Source organism: Cetorhinus maximus, chromosome 3 (genome assembly GCF_964194155.1).
Source record: "Cetorhinus maximus chromosome 3, sCetMax3.hap1.1, whole genome shotgun sequence".
Lineage (NCBI taxonomy): Eukaryota > Metazoa > Chordata > Chondrichthyes > Lamniformes > Cetorhinidae > Cetorhinus > Cetorhinus maximus.
In genome coordinates, this window is record NC_135881.1 from 1,684,641 (window position 1) to 1,709,224 (window position 24,584).

Here is a 24,584-nt window from a genome sequence, read left to right on the forward strand (position 1 = left end):
GTCTCAGGGAGATTTCTCTGCTCTTTCGTGAACATGCACCAAAGAGCACACTCCCCGACTCAGGCAACCCCCCCCCCCCGCCCGCACAGATCGCGCTGAGCGCTTCTGGGCGTGCCTCACGCTGGACGGCCCTTAACTGACCTGCCCATGTAAAATGGCGGCGTCCAGCTGGTCGCGCGCAACGATCGGCTGCCCGTCCATCCGCTCCCATTCCTGCCCAACACCTCCAACAGGGAGAAAATTCTCCCCCATAAGATGTAGGAGCAGAAGCATTCCAATCGGCCCTTCGAGTCTGCTCCGCCATTCAATGAGATCATGGTTGATCTGATAATCCTCAACTCCACTTTCCTGCCTTTTCACCATATCCCTTTATTCCCTTACTGATTAAAAATCTGTCTATCTCACCTTGAATATACTTAACGACCCAGCCTCTACAGCCCTCTGCGGTAAAGAATTCCACACATTCACTACCCTCTGAGAGAAGAAATTCCTCCTCATCTCTGTCTTAAATGGGTGACCCCCTTACTCTGAGATTATACCCTCTGGTCCTAGACTCTCCCACAAGGGGAAACAACCTCTCAGCATCTACCCTGTCAAGCTCCCTAAGAATCTTACATGTTTCAACAAGGTCGCCTCTCATTCTTCTAAACTCCAATGAGTACAGGCCCAACTTACTCAACATCTCCTCATGAGAAAATCCCTCCATACCCAGGATCAACCTAGTGAACCTTCTCTGGACTGCCTCCAATGCCAGTATATCTTTCCTTAGATAAGGGGACCAAAACTGTTCACAGTATTCTAGGTGTGATCTAACTAGTGCCTTGTATAGTTTTAGCAAGACTTTCCTATTTGTATACTCCATTCCCTTTGAAATAAAGGCCAACGTTCCATTTTACCTGTGGAACTTGTTTGATAGCTTTTTGTGATTCATGCACAAGGACCCTAAAGTAGATCAGGGACTCAGTCCAGTGGCTGGAGTATAACAGACTGTCATGAAGTTATTAATGTATATAATATCTTGGGAAATATTTTTCTTTTAAAATAGAGGTTTAGCCTGTGGGTGTGCCTTAATTGGATTGAAGCCAGCTAGTCTGGGTGCTTTGATGTGTACCAGTTTTGATATGTAAGAGAGATAACATGCATTTACATTCTTTGAATAGAACATTCAAGAAGTGGGGTGAAAACTTGATGCCTTCCCAGCAGATACCAAGCAATATGTTTATGTTACTAATAAAATTAGTACAATGAATGAGGTTCCATTGTTAGAGAGGTTTAGTTCATAGGTTGTTGATACAATGAGAATTAACATTCAATGGGGCTGGTTGGTATAACTTCAGCAGTTTTCGTGTGTGTAGAGCAGAGGCAATGTGAGATCAAAGGCAGCTGTAAGCATCCAACTGGCTCCACAGGAACCAAAGTGAAAAGAACCTCATTTTGAATTCATAAGGTAAAAATGCTTTGCCTGGTGTCTGGTTAAGTCTATGGGTTGTTGTGGCCTTAATGGAGATTAGTTTGGGAATTTGTTAAAAGTTATGATAGTAGTAATTTGTAGCCATGTGTATATATGTTTTAACTTGTGCAAATTAATAAAATGTTTCAACTAGCTAATGCAAAACCTCGAGAAATGGTGGTCTGATTCATGTATTTAGAATTGCATCTCAAACATAACACTTAAAATTATAGGTTATGACAGTTGTTTGAAATTTCCCTCTGGGATTTTTAAATAACTCCACTATACCAACTGCATTGGTCATACCACAGACCCTTGTCCTGGGTCTGGAGCATATCAGGGCCTTCATTCTTGTGCAGGCGTGGATCAGGACGTCAGTTCTGGAGCTGATGTAGGTCAGGGCCTTCGCTATGGGGCTGGTGTAGATTAAACCTCAAGTCTGGGGCTGGAATAGATCAGACCCTCAATTGTAGAGTTGTAATTGATCAGGGCCTCAGTCCTGGAGCAGGACTGGATTAGTGCTTTCAGTCCTGGGTTGGAGTAGATCAGGGCTCTAGTCCTGGGGCTGGAGTTGATTAGGGCCTCAGTCCCGGGGCAGGAGTAGATCAGGGCTCTAGTCCTGGGGCTGGAGTTGATTAGAGCCTCAGCACGGGGCAGGAGTAGATCAGGGCTCTAGTCCTGGGGCTGGAGTTGATTAGGGCCTCAGTCCCAGGGCAGGAGTAGATCAGGGCTCTCGTCCTGGGACTGGAGTAGGTCAGAGCCAGGGTGTACTTGCCTCTCTGTAGTTTCTCTCTGAGCTCCAGTTTGGCCAGGGAGAGTTTATCTTCTGCCTCTGCTACTGCTGCTTTCTTTGCTGCCAACAGCTCCTCTGCATCATGAATGGCCTGAAACAGAGAGGCAGCTTCATCAAATCACAGCTCAGAAACCTCAGAAGGAGGAGGACCACACAGAATAGCCTCACCAAACCCCTGGCCCCGACTGTACTCTCCCCTGGTGCAGTCCGGCCAAAGACTCATCATGCCCAATAGTCCAAAAGAGATTGGGTGAGCATCACAGTTCTATAATACACCAAATACCCTCTCCCTCCATCCCCCAGGTTAACCCCTTTTCCCTCCTGTTCTTCAGAGCTCATGATTGTTTCTGAGTTGTAGATTCCACTGGTTTCCTCATTCTTTACTTTACAACCAATACAGAAGGGGTATTCAACTATGGGGGGCATTGCCCGGCAGTCATACGCTTCCAACCTCCAGCAGGGGCACATGGCAGTAATCTTAAGCAGGAGCCCTGGCGATTACTCCCACAGCAGATAGAAGCTAAAAGCCCGAGAGAGAGAAGGCAACCGAGAGTGAGAAACAGAGAGAGCATGATAGAGAGAGAAGTCGAGAGAGAGAGAGATAGAGAGTGAGAAAGATACTGTGTGAGAGAAAGAGAGGGAAAAGGTCCTACTCCCAGATACGGTGAGACTCGTGCTTCCCCAAAAACCCTTACCCACCTGCAGTGTGATGTCTGTTTTACTCATGTTTTTACGCACACACTTGTCATGTTCGATGATACGTTTGTTACACTCACAGTAGGCTTTCTGCAGCTGAGGAGAGAATAACTGAGTTAATTTGTTAGTCATGTTCCAGCACTGGATCTTACACTCAAGATATGAACAAACCAAATGCTGGGAATGCTCTTTGGCAAAGATTCCAGAAGAGCCAATCACCATTTGATGGCCACAATCATTATTAGACCCACGGCCACTATACTTTATCTCCATCTAGCACTCAGCCTAGAGAAGATTGTTGATGCTGCATCTCTCTTTTGTAGATTGATAGGTTACAAGACTTGTCAGTCAGAAATTTCTGATGGGTCAGACTGGACAGTGAGTTGAGGTAGCCATTGGAGCCTTGGGGCCATCTGTATTGAACCTACAGCAAAGGTGTTTGCACAGCTGTCAGTGGATGGGAAGAGGAGAAGAAAGCTGTCTCCAACACTGAGCTCTGGCTCCTGTTTCAGCTATTCCAGTACAGAGTGAGTGGGGAGATTATCACCCTCTTGGCCAAAGGTTGTGTTTACCAGTGCTGGTCAGGTTCAGTACCACTCCAGAGACACTTCAATGCAGTACTGAGGGAAAAGTGCACTTTCAGAGCTGCTGTTGATCGAATGAAATGTGAAAGCAAATTGACTCCTCTCTCAAGAGGAGGTTGATGGCACTCTTCAAAAAAGAACAGGGGCAGTGTCTGGCTATTTAACTGATTGCTGTGCACAAATCGCCTGCTAGGATTTCCAATGATACCAGTGATGACACATTTCATTGGCTGTAAGCAGTTCTCAAATGTTTTTGGTTGAAGGAGTCCTTTTTAAGCTTATGAATAATCACTAATCCCTCATTTAAATATAATACACATAGTACCCAGGTGAACTTGTGTTCTGGTGGCTTTCTTTGAGTTCAATTATGCCGTACTTAAATATTTACAAAATCCACCCCCCTTAGACAAAGCTGAAGTTACCTGGCACCTATTATCAGCCTTCGCAACTGCAGGTCTATGTGGCAATCTGCCTGCTCCTCTGCATCCCCCGCGAGAGGGATAACTCATACCAGCTCACACTGCACTGCACATGTAAAGGCCGTAATCTACTCCTGTTTCCAGCCTTGCTCCAGGTCAGCCTCTGTCTGTGGTCAGTTGTGTACTGCTTGACTGCTTTATGGGCCCCTCACCTCCCCCTAGAAAGTCATTTGAACCCCATTTGAAAAACACTGCATTTTAACATTTAGAATGAGAGTACAAATCCTTTCTTTCCTTCCAGTGTAGGTCTGGTTCAGTATCACCTTTCAGCTCAGACATTAAACTGAAAGGTTCTGCCTTTTCAGCTAGATGTAGCAGAAACATGGTACTGTTTAGGTAGAAGCTTCATGTTCACCATTCATCCCTCAATGAAAAGATATACAGTCATCTTGTTACCCTTTACTTGAAATGATTAAAGCAGCTGTGTTTACCTACAGAACAACAAATCTAATCATGCATTGTATGTGAAAGCAGGATTGATGCGCTCTGTCAACATGGTTCAACTCAGTTTCTATAAATATGTCCATGATTACATTGGAAACACCATTGTTCACTTCATAAAGAAATACAGCTTAAAACTGTTTTTAGCACACAGCAGGCCCTAAGGTCAACAAGAGGTACAGAGGTTAATTAATAGAAGTTATTACTCATCATGTAATTGCACCTGTGCTGGAGATTTAAGAGAAACATGTGAGCATCAAAAATAGGAGCAGGAGTAGGCCATTCAGCCCCTCGAACCTGTTCTGCCATTAATCTAGATCATGGCCGATCTTCTACCTCAACGACATCTTCCCGCATTATCCCCATATCCCTTGATATCTAGAAATCTATCGATCTCTATCTTGAACAGACTCCATGACCTCAGTGCTTGGTGCTGTGGAACTCTATATGATTGTTTTGATCTTGTCATCCCACTACCTGACTCCAAATATCTCCTCCAACATTCTCCTTTGGTTAATCGAAAAGCAGAATACTGCGCAAGTGGGAAATCAGAAATAAAAACAGAAAACGATGGAAACACTCAATGGGTTATAGCAGCATCCGTGGGGAGAATGTTTCGGGTCTGTGACCTGTCATTAGAACTGGGAAAAGTGAGAGATGTAATAGGTTTCGAGCACAGGGCTCACCACCACCTTCTCAAGGGCAACTAGAGATGGGCAATAAATGCTGGCCCAGCCAGCGAAGCCCACATCCCATTAATGAATAAAAATAAGAAATGGTGATGGGGCAAGGAAGAATTACACAGATGAAGTGACCACTTTGTGGAACGCCGCTGCTGAGTCCACGAACATGATCTCGAGCTCCCAGTGCCTGTCATTTTAATTCTCCACTTTTCACTCACTCTGACGTTTCTGTCTTTGGCCTGCTGAACTGTTCCACTGAGGCTCAATGTTAGCTTGAGGAAGGAAACCTCATCTTTTATTAAGCACTTTTACAGCCTTTCACTCAACACTGAGTTCAACAATTTCAGACCATAATCTGTGCTCCATTTTATTTCCTTTCCTAGATTCGGTTTTATTCTTTCAGTCAGCAGCACATCTGCTCTTGGCACATCTTCTGTTTCTCTGTTTCTTTCCTTGGCCCATCACTATTCCCTTCAGCCCGAGAAAACTAACTCTTCTCTCAGTCAATCTCTCTCGTCTTTCACCTTATCACAGACCTTCCTTTGTCTTTGTCTCACCCGCCCCTTGTTCAAAACCTATTACATCTCTAATTTCATCCAGTTCTGAGAAAAGTCACAGACCTGAAAGCTTAACTGTGTTTCTCTCTCCACAGGTGCTACCTGACCTGCTGAGTATTTCCAGACTTTGCTGTTTTTATTTCCCTTTGATTATTCCCTTAGCTTTCCCATCCCAGTCTCTCAATGTCCATTCTTTTTTGCTTATCACTTGCCCTGTTTTGCTCCTTATTTCCCTTCCCACACTCTCCATTTCCTTCTCCAATCCCCTACTCCCATCTCTCTCCCCACCCTCTCCACTTTCCTCACTCTCCCCTCCCACTCCCTCTCCCCTCCCTCTCCCCTCCCTCGCCACTCTCTTCCTTTCCCCCCACACTGTGCCTCTCCTCTCCCTTCTCCCCCTTTCCGGGCCCTCCGCTGTCCTCTCTCTCCACTCTCCCCTTTCCCCAACCTCTCCACTCCCATCCTTTCCCCACCCTCTTTGCTCCCATCCTTTTTCTGCCATCCCTCTCTCCGCCTTTCCCATTCCACTCTTCTCATTCTCCTCCCTTTCTGCATTCCACCATTTGCACTTCCTTTTCCTTTCCAGGTATTCCGTTTTTGCTGTACTCTGTCATACCTTGCTGCAATATGCTCTGCAAACTTTGGCTGCATATGTGGAGTTTTACATAAATTATTATATTGTGGGAGATGATGGTGTAGCGGTAATGTCACTGGACTAGTGATCCAGAGGTCCAGGCTAATGCTCTGGGGACAAGGATTTAAATCCCGCTATGGACGCTTATGGAATTTGAATTCAGTCAATGAATTGGAATATAAGGCTAGTCTCAGTAATGGTGACCATGCCAACTACCATCGATTGTTGTAAAAACCCATCTGGTTCACTCATGTCCTTTAGGGAAGGAAATCTGCCGTCCTTACCTGGTCTGGCCTCCATGTGACTCCAGCCCCACAGCAATATGGTTGACTCTTAAAAATGCCCTCAGAAAGGGCCGAGCAAGCCACTCAGTTCAAGGGCAATTAGGGATGGGCAACAAATTCAGGCCTTGCCAGTGATGCCTACATCCCATGAAAGAATTTTAAAAAACTTCTGTTGAAAGTTAAGCAGTTAGTTAACATTTTGAGTCCAGTGCCTTTGCCGGAAGTGCAGCTGAGGCCTCAAATTTATCCAACAATTCATCATTGCTGTGAGAAGCAGCTCAAAGTGCTTCTGGACAATTAGTTCCTTTGAAGAGACGTACCTTATTATTTTACTACCTCATGGGGTGTGGGCGTCGCTGGCTAGGCCAGCATTTATTGCCCATCCCTAGTTGCCCTTGAGAAGGTGGTGGTGAGCTGCCTTCTTGAGCCGCTGCAGTCCATGTGGTGTAGGTACACCCACAGTGCTGTTAGGGAGAGAGTTCCAGGATTTTGACCCAGTGACAGTGAAGGAACGGTGATATATTTCCAAGTCAGAATGGTGAGTGACTTGGAGGGAAACTTCCAGGTGATGGTGTTCCCATGTATCTGCTGTCCTTGTCCTTATGGGTAGTAGAGGCTGCAGGCTTAGTAGGTATGATTGAAGGAGCCTTAGTGTGTTGTTGCAGTGCATTTTGTAGATGGTACAAACTGCTGCCACTTTGTATTGGTGGTGGAGGGAATGAATGTTTAAGTTGGTGGATGTGGTGCTAATCAAGCGGCTGCTTTGTCCTGGATGGTGTCAAGCTTCTTGAGTGTTGGGGGAGCTGCAGTCATCCAGGCAAGTGGGGAGTATTCCATCACACTCCTGACTTGTGCCTTGTGGATGGTGGACAGGCTTTGGGGAGTCAGGAGGTGAGTTACTCACTGCAGGATTCCCAGTCTCTGACCTGCTCTTGTAGCCATGGTATTTATAGGGCTAGTACAGTTCAGCTTCTGGTCAATGGTAACCCCCTGGATGTTGATGATGGGGGATTCAAAAATGGTAATGGCATTGAATGTCAAGGGGTGATGGTTAGATCTGTTCTTTTTGAGGTTCTTATTCCATGAAACTTGTGTGACATGAATGTTACTTGCCATCTATCAACCCAAGTCTGAATGTTGTCCAGGTCTCACTGCATTTGGACATGGACTGCTTCAGCACCTGAGGAGTAATGAATGGTACTGAACATTGTGGAATCATCAGTGGACATCAGCACTCTGGCCTTATGATGGAGGGAAGGTTAGGATGGCCAGTGATACCCACATCCCATGAAGTAGTAAAATAATAAGTCACTGCTCTTTAAAGGATCTAATTGCAGCTGAAGATGGTTGGGCCGAGGACACTACCCTGAGGAACTCCTACAGTGATGTCCTGGAGCTGAGATGACTGACCTCCAACAACCACAACCATCTTCCTTAGTGTTAGGGATGACTCTAATGAGTAGAGAGTTTTCCCCCTGATTCCCATTGACTTCAATTTCCCGAGGGGTCTTTGACACTTAGTTAAATGCTGCCTTGGTGCGCAGCGCAGTCACTCACACCTCTCAGCTTGAGGTCACCTCTTTGGTCCATTTTTGCAACAAGGCTGTAATGAGATCATGAGCCGAGTAGCCCTGTTATTAATACAAATGTAGCAACCATTTTGTGCACAGCTGGAGCCCCGTGATGATCTAATAGATTAACTAATCTGTTTTTGAGAGAGACAATTAATGTTGATCAGCACAACCAAGCATATTATTCTCCTTCAAAGCAGTGAACCTGAACTCTTGATACCACTGCTTCTTGTCTAATCAAAGGTGAGGCTGTTTCAACAGTGCAGCATGGCCTCAGTACTGCCCTTCCGACAGTGCAGCATGGCCTCAGTACTGCCCCTCCGACAGTGCAGCACTCCCTCAGTACTGACCCTCCGACAGTGCAGCATGGCCTCAGTACTGACCCTCCGACAGTGCAGCACTCCCTCAGTACTGACCCTCCGACAGTGCAGCATGGCCTCAGTACTGCCCTTCCGACAGTGCAGCATGGCCTCAGTACTGCCCCTCCGACAGTGCAGCATGGCCTCAGTACTGCCCTTCCGACAGTGCAGCATGGCCTCAGTACTGCCCCTCTGACAGTGCAGCACTCCCTCAGTACTGCCCCTCCGACAGTGCAGCATGGCCTCAGTACTGCCCCTCTGACAGTGCAGCATGGCCTCAGTACTGCCCCTCTGACAGTGCAGCATGGCCTCAGTACTGACCCTCTGACAGTGCAGCATGGCCTCAGTACTGACCCTCTGACAGTGCAGCACTCCCTCAGTACTGCCCCTCCGACAGTGCAGCGCTCCCTCAGTACTGACCCTCCGACAGTGCAGCGCTCCCTCAGTACTGACCCTCCGACAGTGCAGCACTCCCTCAGTACTGACCCTCCGACAGTGCGGCACTCCCTCAGTACTGACCCTCCGACAGTGCAGCACTCCCTCAGTACTGACCCTCTGACAGTGCAGCATGGCCTCAGTACTGACCCTCTGACAGTGCAGCACTCCCTCAGTACTGACCCTCTGACAGTGCAGCACTCCCTCAGTACTGACCCTCCGACAGTGCGGCACTCCCTCAGTACTGACCCTCCGACAGTGCGGCACTCCCTCAGTACTGACCCTCTGACAGTGCAGCATGGCCTCAGTACTGACCCTCTGACACTGCAGCACTCCCTCAGTACTGACCCTCCGACAGTGCAGCATGGCCTCAGTACTGCCCCTCCGACAGTGCAGCACTCCCTCAGTACTGACCCTCTGACAGTGCAGCACTCCCTCAGTACTGACCCTCCGACAGTGCAGCACTCCCTCAGTACTGACCCTCTGACAGTGCAGCACTCCCTCAGTACTGTCCCTCCGACAGTGCAGCGCTCCCTCAGTACTGACCCTCTGACAGTGCAGCACTCCCTCAGTACTGACCCTCTGACAGTGCAGCACTCCCTCAGTACTGACCCTCTGACAGTGCAGCACTCCCTCAGTACTGACCCTCTGACAGTGCAGCGCTCCCTCAGTACTGACCCTCTGACAGTGCAGCACTCCCTCAGTACTGACCCTCTGACAGTGCAGCACTCCCTCAGTACTGACCCTCCGACAGTGTAGCACTCCCTCAGTACTGACCCTCTGACAGTGCGGCGCTCCCTCAGTACTGACCCTCCGACAGTGCAGCACTCCCTCAGTACTGACCCTCTGGCAGTTGTAACATTCCCTTCGTACTTCTTCTGTGTAATGCTGTGAGGCAACAATAGCCCTAAACTCATTAGACTGCTCACTTATGTTCCACATTTCCTCTTTAATGCAGACAATGCCTCTTTTACTGACCATATAGCAATTTTAAATTGTAAACCTAGTTGGTACTTTGGTGGGCACAACTCCAGTCCTACCCATTGCCCCTTCAACTAGCTTTCCTTATTGTTCAATCTCATGTTCATGAGCAGTCTACCCTGCCCAACATGGACACAACAGTAAAGTGTTTCATCTTGTCTGGATCTGTGTAATAAGACCGTAAGACATAGGAACAGAAATTAGGCCATTCGGCCCATCGAGTCTGCTCCGCCATTCAATCATGGCTGATAAGTTTCTCAACCCGATTCTCCCGCCTTCTCCCCGTAACCTTTGATCCCCTTACCAATCAAGAACCTATCTATCTCGGTCTTAAATACACACAATGACCTGGCCTCCACAGCCTTATGTGGCAATGAATTCCATAGATTCACCACTCTCTGGCTAAAGAAGTTTCTCCTCCTCTCTGTTCTAAAAGGTCTTCCCTTTACTCTGAGGCTGTAATCAGAGGACACAGCCTGTTCTGGTGAGGGTCTGACCAAATCTAATCCGCAGAAAGAAAATTTCAGTGAGTGAGTGGGCAATCAATGGAACTGGTTCCCTCAGGAGTAGAAGGAAGCGGATCGTATTGATTCATTTTAGATTTATTTCAGTAAATAGTGTTTTGGGATCCAGTCTATGACTAATTTGAGATGTGATATATGATGAGTGTTACTCATGGAGGAACAAGTGATTTGCTAAAGGAGGCAGTGGCATAGTCACTGGATTTAGTGTCTAGGATAATGTTCCAGGTTTGAATCCCAGCATGGAAATCCAATAAAAAATCATTAGATGTTAACCATGAAACCATTGGTGGTTGTTGCAAAAACCCACTCATGTCCTTTAGGGAAGGAAATCTGCCGTCCTTACCTGGCCTGGCCTACGTGTGACTCCAGACTCACAGCAATGTGGTTGAGTCTGAAATGGCTGAGCAAGCCACTCATTTCTCAAGGGCAATTAGGGATGGGCAGTAAATGCTGGGCTAGCCAGTGACACCCACATCCCGTGAATGAATTTTAAAAAAACCTATGGCTCCCAAAGCTCTCCAAGCCTGGGTGTTTTACTGACCTTGGGCTGGACTTTCGAAAGGGGGAGTGGGGGGGGAGGGGGGGTGGGGTCAGGAACCTGCTTACCTCCAGTTAACAGCCTGTTAAGCTGTTAACAGGTTGACCAGGGTGAGAAGAGAATTTTCAATCAGCAAATCGATGTACTCGCGCAGCCTGGTGCACATTCGTGCACAGCTGACCAGTTCAAAGAGGGGAGGAGTTAATGGTTTTTTAATCTGGTGAAAACTCTCAGAACCTGGAGCTTCGTCGGATCAGGTACAACACCTTTCATTTGGCCTTGTGTGGTTATGCTGCTGGTCCTCCGCGGAGCTGCCTGCTCTCTTCAGCAAGGCCCCCACCTCCTGGAGATGCTCAGCACCATTAAAAGTGTACTGAGCCTGCCTCCCGCCCAATTAAGGCATTTACATTTCATGATCGTGTCGTGTGAGAGACACAGATGCAGTGCAGGGTCAGGATCTGGAAATTCAGGCATGGGTTTCCAACATCAAATTGAAAATCACGCCCATCATGATTGGGTCTGTTTTAGACTAACTGATAGAGATTGACTGCTGATTGGTCAACAATTCTATTACCGTTGTCTCACTTACTCACTATCTCACTGAAATAGATGGATGCTGGTCTTTATTCATCAAGCAATTTCTTTCTGATTCATTCAAAGGGAATGGGCTTCTCTGGCTGGGCCAGCATTTATTGCCCATCTGGAATTGCCCCTTGAAAAGGTGGTAGTGAGCTGCCTTCTTGAACCGCTGCAGTCCCTGGGGTGTGGGTATACTCACAGTGCTACATATAAAATATCCCGAAATAGGATAAGAATTGGTTCACTCACAGCAAAGATGAAATAAAACAAAAGAAAGACCAGTGAAAGATTGCAGGGACCAAAACCCTGGGGAAATTCAAGGAAAGATAGACAGATGAAAGGTTAAGGAATAGATAGGGTTGTCTGGGAATCTGAGGCACAATAAAGTGATAATTCAAGTAGACAGGTTGTAACAGGAATGTGCCTTTGGTCAAAGAATCCCATCCTGATCCAGAGCTGGTCAACATTTTCCAGAAAGTTGCTGAAGGACAGTTGGCTTCACCAGGTACTAGTTGATATAATGCCGAAGGGACAGTTACCTCATGCTGATATTGGGCCAGTTCCTTTGTGATTTCTGAAACCTGATTCTGAATCCTGGAGTGGGGAAAAATGAGATTTCAGGTTATAGAATCACAGGTTTCCCATCGCACAGCTCCCCACCTCCACAATGGTGTTTCAACTAAACCTTCTTATTTTCAGTTCATTCCCCTGTCCTTTCCCTGTATACTTATACATTCTTCCTTTTCGAATACTAATCCAGTTCCTTTTAAAGATCAACTTATAGGACAAAATATTTGCCCCCAAATGAGAGTGAGTACAGAAGCAGGCAAGCACATGATTCCAGTTTCTGGCACCATCACGCACCAAACAATTTTCCTGGGGTCAGGATGGGGGCCGTGGTCCATGGCCAATTATAGCCAATCATTATAGACCAAATGGAATTTTCCAATTGGCCTGCAGACATCCCACCCCTCACCAGCCCCCTCCGGAATTGGCATTGCAGCCAAGCTTTGGGGCACTCCCAACATACCTACACACAGCTCCGGCTGCAGACCACCCTTTTGAGGGGTTCCCCCTCCACCATGGCGGTCTGACAGCTGCCACCATCTATCATTGTAAAAGTTTCAAAAGTGTGAGGAAGTCGAAAGATGGCTGCTGCTCCTTCTATGCTGGAGGGCCTCCTATTGACCCTCCAACTTTAAAAGCCCACCCACCATCCTTAATTGGACAGTGTGCACCCCTTCTGGTCACTAATTGGTCAATTCAGGGAAAATCACAGTTGGGTAATTATTTCCCATACAATGTGGGGTCAAGGCCCTTATTTGGTGATGCCATTGGAATCCCAACCCAAAACCCAATATTTTGCCCATAGTCTCTGCCTCGATAGTCTATTGTGGTAAAGTTTTCAATATTTCATGATTTTTAAAATTAATTCATGGAATGTCGGCTCACTGGCTGGGCCAGCATTTAATGTCCATCCCTAGTTGTCCTTGAGAAGATGGTGGTGAATGTTTGTAGATGTGGTGCCAACCAAGCAGGTTGCTTTGTCCTGGACGATGTCAAGCTTCTTGAGTGTTGTGGGAGCTGCATTCATCCAGGCAAGTGGGGAGTATTCCATCACACTCCTGACTTATGCCTTGTAGATGGTGGACAGGCTTTGGGAGGTCAGGAGGTGGGTTACTCGCTGCAGGATTCCTAGCCTCTGACTTGTTCTTGTAGCCACAGTATTTATATAGCTAGTCCAGTTCAGTTTCTGGTCAATGGTACCCCCAAGATGTTGATAGTGGGAGATTCAGTGATGGTAATGGAACATCAAAGGGTAATGGTTAGATTCTCTCTTGTTGGAGATGGTCATTGCCAGACACTTGTGTGGTGTGAATGTTACTTGCCACTTGTCACCCCAAACCTGGATATTGTCCAGGTCTTGCTGCATTTGGACATGGACTGCTTCAGTATCTGAGGAATCGCGAATGGTGCTGAACATTGTGCAATCATCAGCAAACATCCCCACTTCTTACCTTATGATGGAAGAAGGTCATTGATGAAGCAGCTGAAGATGGTTGGGCAGAGGACACTACCCTGAGAAACTCCTGCAGTGATGTCATGGAGCTGAGATGACTGACCTCCAACAACCACAACCATCTTCCTTTGTGCTAGGTATGACTCCACCCAGCGGAGAGATTTCTCCTTAATTCCCATTGACTCCAGTTGCGCTAGGGCTCCTTGATGCCACACTCGGTTAAATGCTGCCTTGATGTCAAAGGCATTCACTCTCACCTCACCTTGGGAGCTCAGCTCTTTTGTCCATGTTTGAACCAAAGCTGTAATGAGGTCAGGAGCTGAGTGGACCTGGCAGAACCCAAACTGGGCATCAGTGAGCAGGTTATTGCTAAGCAAGTGCCTCTTGATAGCACTGTTGATGACCCCTTCCATTACTTTTCTGATGATCGAGAGTAGACTGATGGGGCAGTGATTGGCCAGGTTGGATTTGTTCTGTTTTTTGTGTACAGGACATACCTGGGTAATTTTCTACATAGCTCGGTAGATGCCAGTATTATAGCTATACTGAAACAGCTTGGCTAGGGGCGTGGCAAGTTCTGGAGCACAAGTCTTCAGTATATTGCTGGAATATTGTCAGTGCCCATAGCCTTTGCAGTATCCAGCACCTTCAGCTGTTTCTTGATATCACATGGAGTGAATCAAATTGGCTGAATACTGGCATCTGTGATGCTGGGGACCTCCAGAGGAGGCTGAGATAGACCATCCACTCGGCACTTCTGGCTGAAGATTGTAGCAAATGCTTCAGCCTTATCTTTCGCACTGATGTGCTAGGCTCCTCCATCATTGAGGATGGGGATATTTGTGGAGCCTCCTCTTCCAATTAGTTTTTAAATTCATGACCGGATGTAGCAGGACTGCAGAGCTTAGATCTGATCCATTGGTTGTGGGATCGCTTAACTCTGTCTATCACTTGCTGCTTATGCTGTTTGGAATGCAAGTAGTCCTGTGTTATAGCTTCACCAGGTTGACACCTCATTTTTAGGTCTGCCTGGTGCTGCTCCTGGCATGCCCTCCTGCACTCTTCATTGAACCAGGGTTGATTCCCAGGCTTGATGGTAATGGTAGAGTGGGGGATATGCCTGGCCACGAGGTTACAGATTTTGTTCGAGTACAATTCTGCTGCTGATGGCCCACAGCGCCTCATGGATGCCCAGACTTGAGTTGCTATCCTATTTAGCACAGTGGTAGTGTCTCACAACACGATGGAGGGTATCCTCAATGTGAAGGCGGGACTTTGTCTCCACAGCAACTGTACAGTGGTCACTCCTACCGGTACTGTCATGGACAGATGTACCTGCGGAAGGCAGGTTGGTGAGGGTGAGTTCAAGTGTGATATTTCCCTCACCACCTGCCGCAGACCCAGTCTAGCAGCTACGTCATTTAGGACTTGTCCAGGTCGGTCAGTAGTGGTGCTACCGAGCCACTCTCAGTGATGGAGACCCCACCCCCATTGAAGTCCCCCACCCAGGTTACATTCTGTACCCTTGCCACCCTCAGTGCTTTCTCCAAGTGATGTTCAACATGGAGGAGCACTGATTCATCAGCTGAGGGATACGTGGTAATCAGCAGGAGGTTTCCTTGCCCATGTTTGACCTGATGCCATGAGACTTCATGGGGTCTGGAGTTGATGTCGAGGACGCCCAGGGCAACTCCCTCCCGACTGTATACCACTGTGCCGCCACCTCTGCTGGGTCTGTCCTGCTGGTGGAACAGGACATACCCAGGGATGGTGATGGTGGTGTCTGGGACATGATCTCTAAGGTATGATTCCGTGAGGATGACTATGTCAGGCTGTTGCTTGACTGGTCTGTGAGACCAGCTCTCGAGCCCCCCAGACATTATTAAGGAGGACTTTGGTGGGTTGACAGGGCTGAGATTGCCATTATCACTTCCGCTGCCTAGGTCGATGCCGGGTGGTCCATCCAGTTTCGTTCCTTTTTTGAGGCTTTGTAACGGTTTGTTACAACTGAGTGAGTGGCATTTCAGAGTCAACCACATTGCTGTGGGTCTGGAGTCACATGTGGGCCAGACCAGGTAAGGACAATAGATTTCCTTCCCTAAAGGGCATTAGTGAACCAGATGGGTTTTTACAACATCAACAATTGTTTCATGGACATCATTGGACTTCTAATTCCAGATTTTTATTGAATTCAAAATTCACCATCTGCCGTGGTGGGATTCAAAACCGGGACCCCAGAGAATTACCCTGGGTCTCTGGATTACTAGTCCAGTGACAATACCACTACATCATCGCCTCCCCTTGTAGATCAAAAGGTCAGGCAACAGGGGGCAGATCCCCATTTTGCTGATTCTCTGCTCTATTTCCATCATCCTGGGATATTTGGGGTTTCCCAATCGGGACTCAGCTGGACCAATACCTGGCAGAGGCCAAAGCCATCAAAGCTGATGACAGCGCAATTCTGGACAGAGGTGGCACACTTTGAAGGCAGTGGTCCTGTCCAACACCAATTCAGAGGGATTAGGAAGATTGGGCCACCAGTGGTTTTTTTCCTTCCTAATCATGACCCTTCATTCCTGGGTCACTATGGTGAATTCTTGCCTTATTCACTGTTTCACCATCAGGAATTTGTCCCACAATGTGTTGGAAATTTTGCATCCCTGACCTGTGATTTTGTGTTGAGAATCTCCTTCACATCACTCTGCATTGAATTGTATTTTACAAACTGCCACTCTGCTCAGCTGAGCAGTTTGCTGCATTTTCTAAGCACCCTAACTTGGTATTATCAGCAAACGTCACGCACGTGTGCACCATATCGCAAACACATGGATAAGTACGCATACAGGGGTACACACATGCACATATAAGTTCACACAAATACACACACATAGGAATATATATACACACACACACCCCAGTACACACAAAGACAATCAAGATCTCATGCATTCAATTATGATAAGGGGTTCAAACCCTTGCTGAAATGTTCCCTCTCTAATTTAGGGGCAATAATGCCAGGTAGCCTCCCTCCCTCCTGCTACAGCTCCACACCTCCCTCTCTCACCCCGTTAGAACTCAGCAGACACTCGAGGATGGAGCTGGGGACGGGTTTGTATATCTGAACTCTGCCGTGAGCTATATATTGACCAGCTGCTCAACTGGAGGAAGCAGTTTTCCACAGTGTGTCTGATGTTCCACCAGCCGCCAGACTGTCAGCACTTCTCACCTGTTGGTTTCCTCCAGTGTCAGTTTCTCTTCGGCTGCTGATATCCGCTGCCTCTCTGTTTCGATCTTTTCACCAAGGGCCACGGTTGTGCTGATGTCCCACTCGTGAAGGATCTTTATGACAGCATCTGTGGATGCTATCTGCCCAGGACCACAAGAGACAAGAGACATGTGAAACATGAATCAAGATAACTCCACCAGTCCAATCCCAATCTGTCTACAGAGGTGCTTGCTTTATAATATTTAGTGAGTAGGAACGCTGACAAAAGAGCAGTTACCATTCTAGCAGTACTGTCAAGCAATCCAAGGCCTGTCACTGCATTGGGTTAGGTGCAGGATAACACTTCTAACAATCTGTAGCCCTGCCTCAGCTCCAGCCCCTCTCTGATAATTCAGTCCCACGAAATCCCAGGGCACCCAGTCTATTCTATCTGGATTTATCCTGCTGCAATCTCACAGTCCCAAACGTTTGGAAACAGATGATCTTAATGATGTTATCTCACTGACGGGTAAATCCTAAATCAGAGTCCCAGGATCAGTTCGTAATGGCGGCTGGAGACATGGGGAAATTAATGCATGTCAATGTCTTACTAATTACTTTGTTAAAGTTTAATGGTAATACATATTGTTAAACAGGTGATGGGTATTTGTACACCTTCAAATGGAGATAGGAGGTGTCAGCTGTGGCTCAGTTCATAGCACCCTCGCCTTTGAATCAGAGGGTTGTGGGTTCATGTCCCACTCCCGGAAATGGAGAACTGTGATTGTACTCGAAAGAGTTGCAATCTGTGACTGTTGATAACTCGAAAGAGTTTCAAATGGAGATAGCTGGGATATGGAATGGAGTAGTGTTGATTGTGAAGTAATAAACTCTCTCCAGCAAAGAAAGCTGCTTAGTTTTAACTTCACCAACCAGCATGGATCCAGTTAACAACGGGAATATCTGCTTGGACGCAAAGTCTGGAGTTCCCTCTTTGTATCTCTCCTCCTGTCTCCCTCACTGCTTAAAACCAACCTCTGTGACAAAGCTTTAGGTCATTTGATCTAACATTGTTTTATGTGTCTCAGTGTCACAATTTTGTTTGGTAATGCTCCTGAAAAGCACATTGTAACATTTTACTACATTAAAGGCCTGATGTCAAATGCAAGTTGTTGTCCAAAACTTCCTGGTACAAATCTTGACAGCCCATAGCAACTCAAAACAGGTCAACACAGTCTAGCACAGGAGAGGTAGGGTATAAAATCTCTGTTCCCCAACAATGTGCTTACACCTGCCCATGCACCAATGTGACAGGGCTCACAGCCTAGCATGGGATATCATGGGGTTTGAGAATTAGGGCCCAAAGTTTCAACCTTACTCCAGTCACATCTGTATTTTATTCTTTCATAGGGTGTAAGTATCACTGGCTAGGCTAGCATTTGTTGCCCAGCTCTAATTGCCCTTGAGAAGGTGGTGGTGAGCTGCCTTCTTGAACCACTGCAGTCCATGCAGGGTAGGTACACCCACAGTGTTAAGGAAGGAGTTCCAGGATTTTGACCCAGTGACAGTGAAGGAACGGCAATATATTTCCAAGTCAGGATGGTGAGTGAATTGGAGGGAAGCTCGCAGATGGTGCTGTTCCCATGCATCTGCTGCCTTTGTCCTTCTAGGTGGTAGGGGACACAGGTTTGGAAGGTGCTGTCTAAGGAGTTGCTGCAGTGTATCTTGTAGATGGTACACACTGCTGTTACTGTTCGTCGGTGGTGGAGGGAGTGAATGTTTGTGGATGGGGTGCCAATCAAGCAGGCTGCCTTGTCCAGGATGGTGTTGAGCTTCTTGAGTGTTGTTAGAGCTGCACTCATCCAGGCAAGTGGGGAGTATTCCATCACACTCCTGTGCCCCACCAAGAAGAAATAAATCTAAAAGAAATTTGTTTCTCTTCCATTATTCTCTTTTTATAAATTCTGCTCTTTTTTAAAATGGACAGATGGATGGACTAATAAAATGGCCATCGCTGACCACATGGAAGTAGTCCTGGAAGTTTCTGAGCAGTTTAAAAACAGACAAAGGCTAACACATCAAACCCCTGGAATGTAACATTCCTTGCATTGTATACATATTCTAGTAAAGCCAACACAAAGGGTAGTAGGCAAGACGTCTGCACCAGCCAGCTATGGACAAAGGTGACTCCCCATCTCCAAAGTTGTGCTAATGGTTCAACAGCTACCTGCTCACACACAATGGGTTTTAACAAGGGACCTAGTCAGCTTAATAGCTCAACCTGAAACCGCCCTTCATATGACCGAGACTTGAACTGTTTGAATTGCTTTAATTATACAGCTTTTGGGTTTTATCTTCAGTCAATGTTTAACCTCAGAAGAGAAACAGGACTCCAGGCTTTGTCTGCCATTTACCACCTAACAGAGCAGCAATAGGACCAGAGCTCTGTCCAGGTTTTAAATTACCTGGCCCTCATCTACACTGTGTACTACTGAACACGGAACGATGGAAAATCTGAACTCCTGTATCTGTGCCTGGAAGACTAATTTATCTCTACGTGTCTTCTTCCATCATGGAAATCATCGCCTCTGGGAAAGCGGATCCCCCTGCAACAGTTTCGGCCTGCCGACCTCTGAAGGAATATACCGCTGGACTTTTTGATTCTGGGCTCAGGGCTCACGTGAAATTATAATTCTTATTGTTATTGTGGCCTTTGCTCTGAACCTCTTTCTTTCCCTTATCCTTCTTTTATTGTATGAATGTAAAAAGGGGCGGACATTGCGAAAACCATTCCTGCATTTTGTGTGTAAAATAAACTACCCCTCTTGTTTCACCTTATCTCGAGTTTGCTGTGGTGTTATCATTAGAGGATTGGATCACTCCAAAACAGGGGTTGGTTGAAAATGCGCCACCACTGATAAAGGGTAAATCAAAAATCAAAAACACCTTTCCTCACAATATTTAAGAAGTATTTAGATGAGCATTTGAAACACCATAGCATACCGGGCTATGGGCCAAGTGCTGGAAAATGGGATTAGAATAGATAGGGGCTTGATGGCCGGCACGGACACGATGGGCCGAAGGGGCTGTTTCTGTGCTGTGTAACTCTATGACTCTATGACCTTTCTGATAAGAGGACAAATCAGGGCTGTTTAAATTAAACCTCTTCCTGTCCATAACACCTGACTTGTGCCTTGTAGATGGTGGACAGGCTTTGGGGAGTCAGGAGGTTAATTATTCCCTGCAGAATTCCCAGCCTCTCACTTGCTTTTGTAGCCACAGTATTTATATGGCAAGTCCAGTTAGTTACCTCCTCAGGTGTGATGCCGTCCTCTGCATAGATGCGAGGGTCCCCTCCGTACTGTAACAGAGTTTCAAGTGCTGCCAGGTGTCCTCCAAAGGCTGCTCTGTACAGTGGGGTTCTTCCATAAGCACCCTGACAGACAGAAATCAGAATAAAATAATCAGTCATAGATTAAACTATATACACTCGAATACATCATACATACACTGTCACAGAGATACACAATACACACTCACACACATACACACTCTCTCACACAAACACACACACACACATATGCTCACACTCACACACTGGACATCACTGCAGGAGTTCCTCAGGGTAGTGTCCTTGGCCCAACCATCTTCAGCTGCTTCACCAATGACTTTCCTTCCATCATAAGGTCAGAAGTGGGGATGTTCGCTGATGATTGCACAATGTTCAGCACCATTTACGACTCCTCAGATACTGAAGCAGTCCATGTCCAAATGCAGCAAGACCTGGACAATATCCAGGCTTGGGCTGACAAGTGGCAAGTAACATTCGCACCACACAAGTGCCAGGCAATGACCATCTCCAACAACAGAGAATCTAACCATCGCCCCTTGTCATCAATGACATTACCATCACTGAATCCCCCACCATCAACATCCTGGGGGTCACCTTGACCAGAAACTGAACTGGACCAGCCATATAAATACTGTGGCTACAAAAGCAGGTCAGAGGCTGGGAATCCTGCAATGAGTAACTCACCTTCTGACTTCCCAAAGCCTGTCCACCATCTACAAGGCACAAGTCAGGAGTGTGATGAAATATTCTCCACTTGCCTGGATGAGTGCAGCTCCCACAACACTCAAGCAGCTCGACACCATCCAGGACAAAGCAGTCCACTTGATTGGCACCACATCCACAAACATTCACACCCTCCACCACCGACGCACAGTAGCAGCAGTGTGTACCATCTACAAGATGCACTGCAGGAATTCACCAAGGCTCCTTAGACAGCACCTTCCAAACCCACGACCACTACCATCTAGAAGGACAAGGGCAGCAGATAGATGGGAACACCACCACCTGGAAGTTCCCCTCCAAGTTACTCACCATCCTGACTTGGAAATATATCGCCATTCCTGCACTGTCACTGGGTCAAAATCCTGGAACTTCCTCCCTAACAGCGCTGTGGGTGTACCCACACCACATGGACTGCAGCGGTTCAAGAAGGCAGCTCACCACCACCTTCTCAAGGGCAATTAGTCATGGGCAATAAATGCTGGCCCAGCCAGCGACACCCACTTCCCGTGAATGAATAAAAAAAACACACACACAGAGCACTCATATACAGAACACACATGTACACACATTGGACAAAAACACACACAAAACATCCATAGGCAGGACACACACTCACACACACACACACACACAAAACAGACAGTAAGCATACACACCAAACACACTGCGCATGGAGAGAAGATCTAGCACAGGGTCTCTTGAGGTGTGACAATTAGGGCCTAAAGTTTCCCTTGCCCCAGTCACACCTGTATTTTATTCTTTCCTGGGATGTGGGCATCGCTGGAAATGCCCATTGCTAACAGCTCTTGAGAAGGTGATGGTGAGCTGCCTTCATGAACCACTGCATTCCATGTGTCACCGGTACTCCCACAGTACAGTTAGGAAGGGAATTCCAGGAATATAACACAGTGACAACGAAGGAATGGACTTTTAGCTCCAGGTCAGGATGGTGTGTGGCTTGGAGGGGAACTTGCAGATGGTGTAGCTCCAAGGATGCAGAGCTGCAGAGTGTAGCTCTACTAACACTGAAAAAGCTCAACACAATCCAGGACAATGCAGCCCGCTTGACTGGGACCCTATACAACACCTTCAACATTCACTCCCTCACCACCAACGAACAGTAGCAGCAGTGCATTCCATCCACAAGATGCACTGCAGGAATTCACCAAGGCTCTTTAGTCAGCACGTTCCAAACCCATGACCACTCCCATCTAGAAGGACAAGGGCAGCAGATAGATGGGAACACCACCACCTGGAAGTTCCCCTCCAAGTCACTCACCATCCTGAATTGGAAATATAACAGCCGTTCCTTCACTGTCGCTGGGTCAAAATCCTGGAACTCCCTCCCTAACAGCGCTGTGGGTGTACCTACACCACATAGACTGCAGCGGTTGAAGAAGGCAGCTCACCACCACCTTCTCAAGGGCAACTAGGGATGGGCAATAAACGCTGACTTAGCCAGCGGTGCACACATCCTGTAAATGAATAATTAAAAAAAAAATCTTAACGAATAAATGAATGTTGGGTACCTCAGTCCTTTTCATTCCCCAAATTAGAAACCAAGCTTTTGGATGTGTGGTCATGTGTCATTCCAGCAAGTGTGGGAGACTGTGAGGTTAGTGTTTATACCAGGCACATGCAGCAACATCTTTTACAAATATACAGTACCTTCCACCCCTCTGAGAAACTGTTTCAAGAATATCTCGTACAATGAATGACTCAATCTGCTCAAAGGGGGTCATACTGACAAACACAGTCACCATCCTACACCCAGCAATGCCCACTGGTAGTAACACAGGCATGATCAGCGAATCACTTCTGCTGGTTGAGGGCTGAATTTGAAAAGGTCACTAGAAAAACTCTCCTGTTCACTGTTCAAGAATGCAAACAGATCTTTAAATTGAACATAAAGGCAAAATTGGAATTTACCCTCAAACTTACAGCGCCCCCAACAGTGCAAAGTTCCCTCAGTACTGACCCTTCGACAGTGCAGGGCTCCCTGAGTACTGACCCCTTGACAGTGCAGCACTCCCTCAGTACTGACCCTCCGACAGTGCAGCATTCCCTCTGTATTGACCCTCTGACAGTGCAGCATTCCCTCAGTCCTGACTCTATGACAGTGTAGCACTCCCTCAGTACTGACCCTCCGACAGTGCAGCACTCCCTCAGTACTGACTCTCCAACAGTGCAGCATTCCCTCTGTATTGACCCTCTGACAGTGCAGCATTCCCTCAGTCCTGACTCTATGACAGTGCAGCACTCCCTCAGCACTGACCCTCCGAAAGTGCACCAATCCCTCAGTACTGACTCTCCGACAGTGCAGCATTCCCTCTGTATTGACCCTCTGACGGTACAGCACTCCCTCAGCACTGACCCTCTGACAGTGCAGCACTCCCTCAGTACTGACCTCAGCACTGAGGGGTAGAATTAATCTCCACTTGGGGAGGCAAGGATTAATCAGGGATAGTCAGCATGGCTTTGTCAGGGGGAGATCATGTCTAACAAATGTTATTGAATTTTTCGAGGAGGTGACTAGGTGTGTAGATGAGGGTAGTGCGGTTGCTGTAGTGTACATGGGCTTCAGTAAAGCTCTTGACAAGGTCCCACATGGGAGAATGACCAAGAAGGTAGGAGACCATTGGATCCAGGGCTATTTGGCAAATTGGATCTAAAATTGGCTTAGTGGCAGGAGGCAGAAGGTGATGGTCGAAGGTTGTTTTTGTGACTGGAAGCTTGTGTCCAGTGGTGTACCACAGGGATTGGTGCTGGGACCCTTGCTGTTTGTATTGTACATTAATGATTTAGACATAAATATAGGAGGTGTGATCAGTAATTTTGCAGATTACACGAAAATTGGTGGTGTTGTAAATAGTGAGGTGGAAAGCCTTAGATTACAGGACAATATAGATGGGCTGGTAAGATGGGCAGAGCAGTGGCAAATGGAATTTAATCCTGAGAAGTGTGGGGTGATGCATTTTGGGAGGGAATACACAACAAATGGTAGGACCCTAGGAAGTACAGATGATCAGAGGGACCTTGGTTTACATGTCCATAGATCCCTGAAGGCAGCAGCACAGGTAGATAAGGTGGTTAAGAAGGCTTATGGGATACTTGTCTTCATTAGTCAAGTCAATGAATACAAGAGCAGGGAGGTTATGGTGAAGCTGTATAATCCTCACAGCATTTAAGAAGTATTTAGATGAGCATTTGAAACATCATAGCATACAGGGCTCCGGGCCATGTGCTGGAAAATGGGACTAGAGTAGATAGGGGCTTGATGACCAGCACAGATATGATGGGCCGAAAGGCATCTTTCCATGCTGTAAAACTCTATGACTATGACAATGACTCTATGTCTATGACCCTTCAACAGTGCAGCATTCCCTCAGTACTGACCCTCTGACAGTGCAGCACTACCTCAGTACTGACTCTCTGACAGTGCAGCACTCCCTCAGTGCTGACCATCTGACAGTGCAGCGCTCCCCCAGTACTGACCCTCTGACAGTGCAGTGTTCCCCTGGTACTGACCCTCTGACAGTGCAGCACTCCCTCAATTCTGACCCTACGACAGTGCAGCGCTCCCTGAGTACTGACCCTCTGACAGTGCAGCACTCCCTCAGTACTGACCCTCCGACAGTGCAGCACTCCCTCAGTACTGATCCTCCGACAGTGCAGCACTCCCTCAGTACTGACCCT

At 47.1% G+C, this 24,584-nt stretch overlaps 1 protein-coding gene across 1 annotated transcript in view; it reads right to left on the minus strand.

Moving 5' to 3' along the window:
• Nucleotides 1-24,584, minus strand: part of LOC144674677 (IQ motif and ankyrin repeat domain-containing protein 1-like) — a 90,504-nt gene that overhangs the window by 52,778 nt on the left and 13,142 nt on the right. The window contains exons 4-8 of the mRNA XM_078535921.1: nucleotides 20,124-20,249; nucleotides 16,835-16,974; nucleotides 12,128-12,182; nucleotides 2,943-3,035; nucleotides 2,226-2,334 (exon numbers count right to left, since the gene is read on the minus strand). Coding sequence (XP_078392047.1) covers nucleotides 2,226-2,334; nucleotides 2,943-3,035; nucleotides 12,128-12,182; nucleotides 16,835-16,974; nucleotides 20,124-20,249 — 523 coding nt within the window. The remainder of the gene's footprint in view (nucleotides 1-2,225; nucleotides 2,335-2,942; nucleotides 3,036-12,127; nucleotides 12,183-16,834; nucleotides 16,975-20,123; nucleotides 20,250-24,584) is intronic.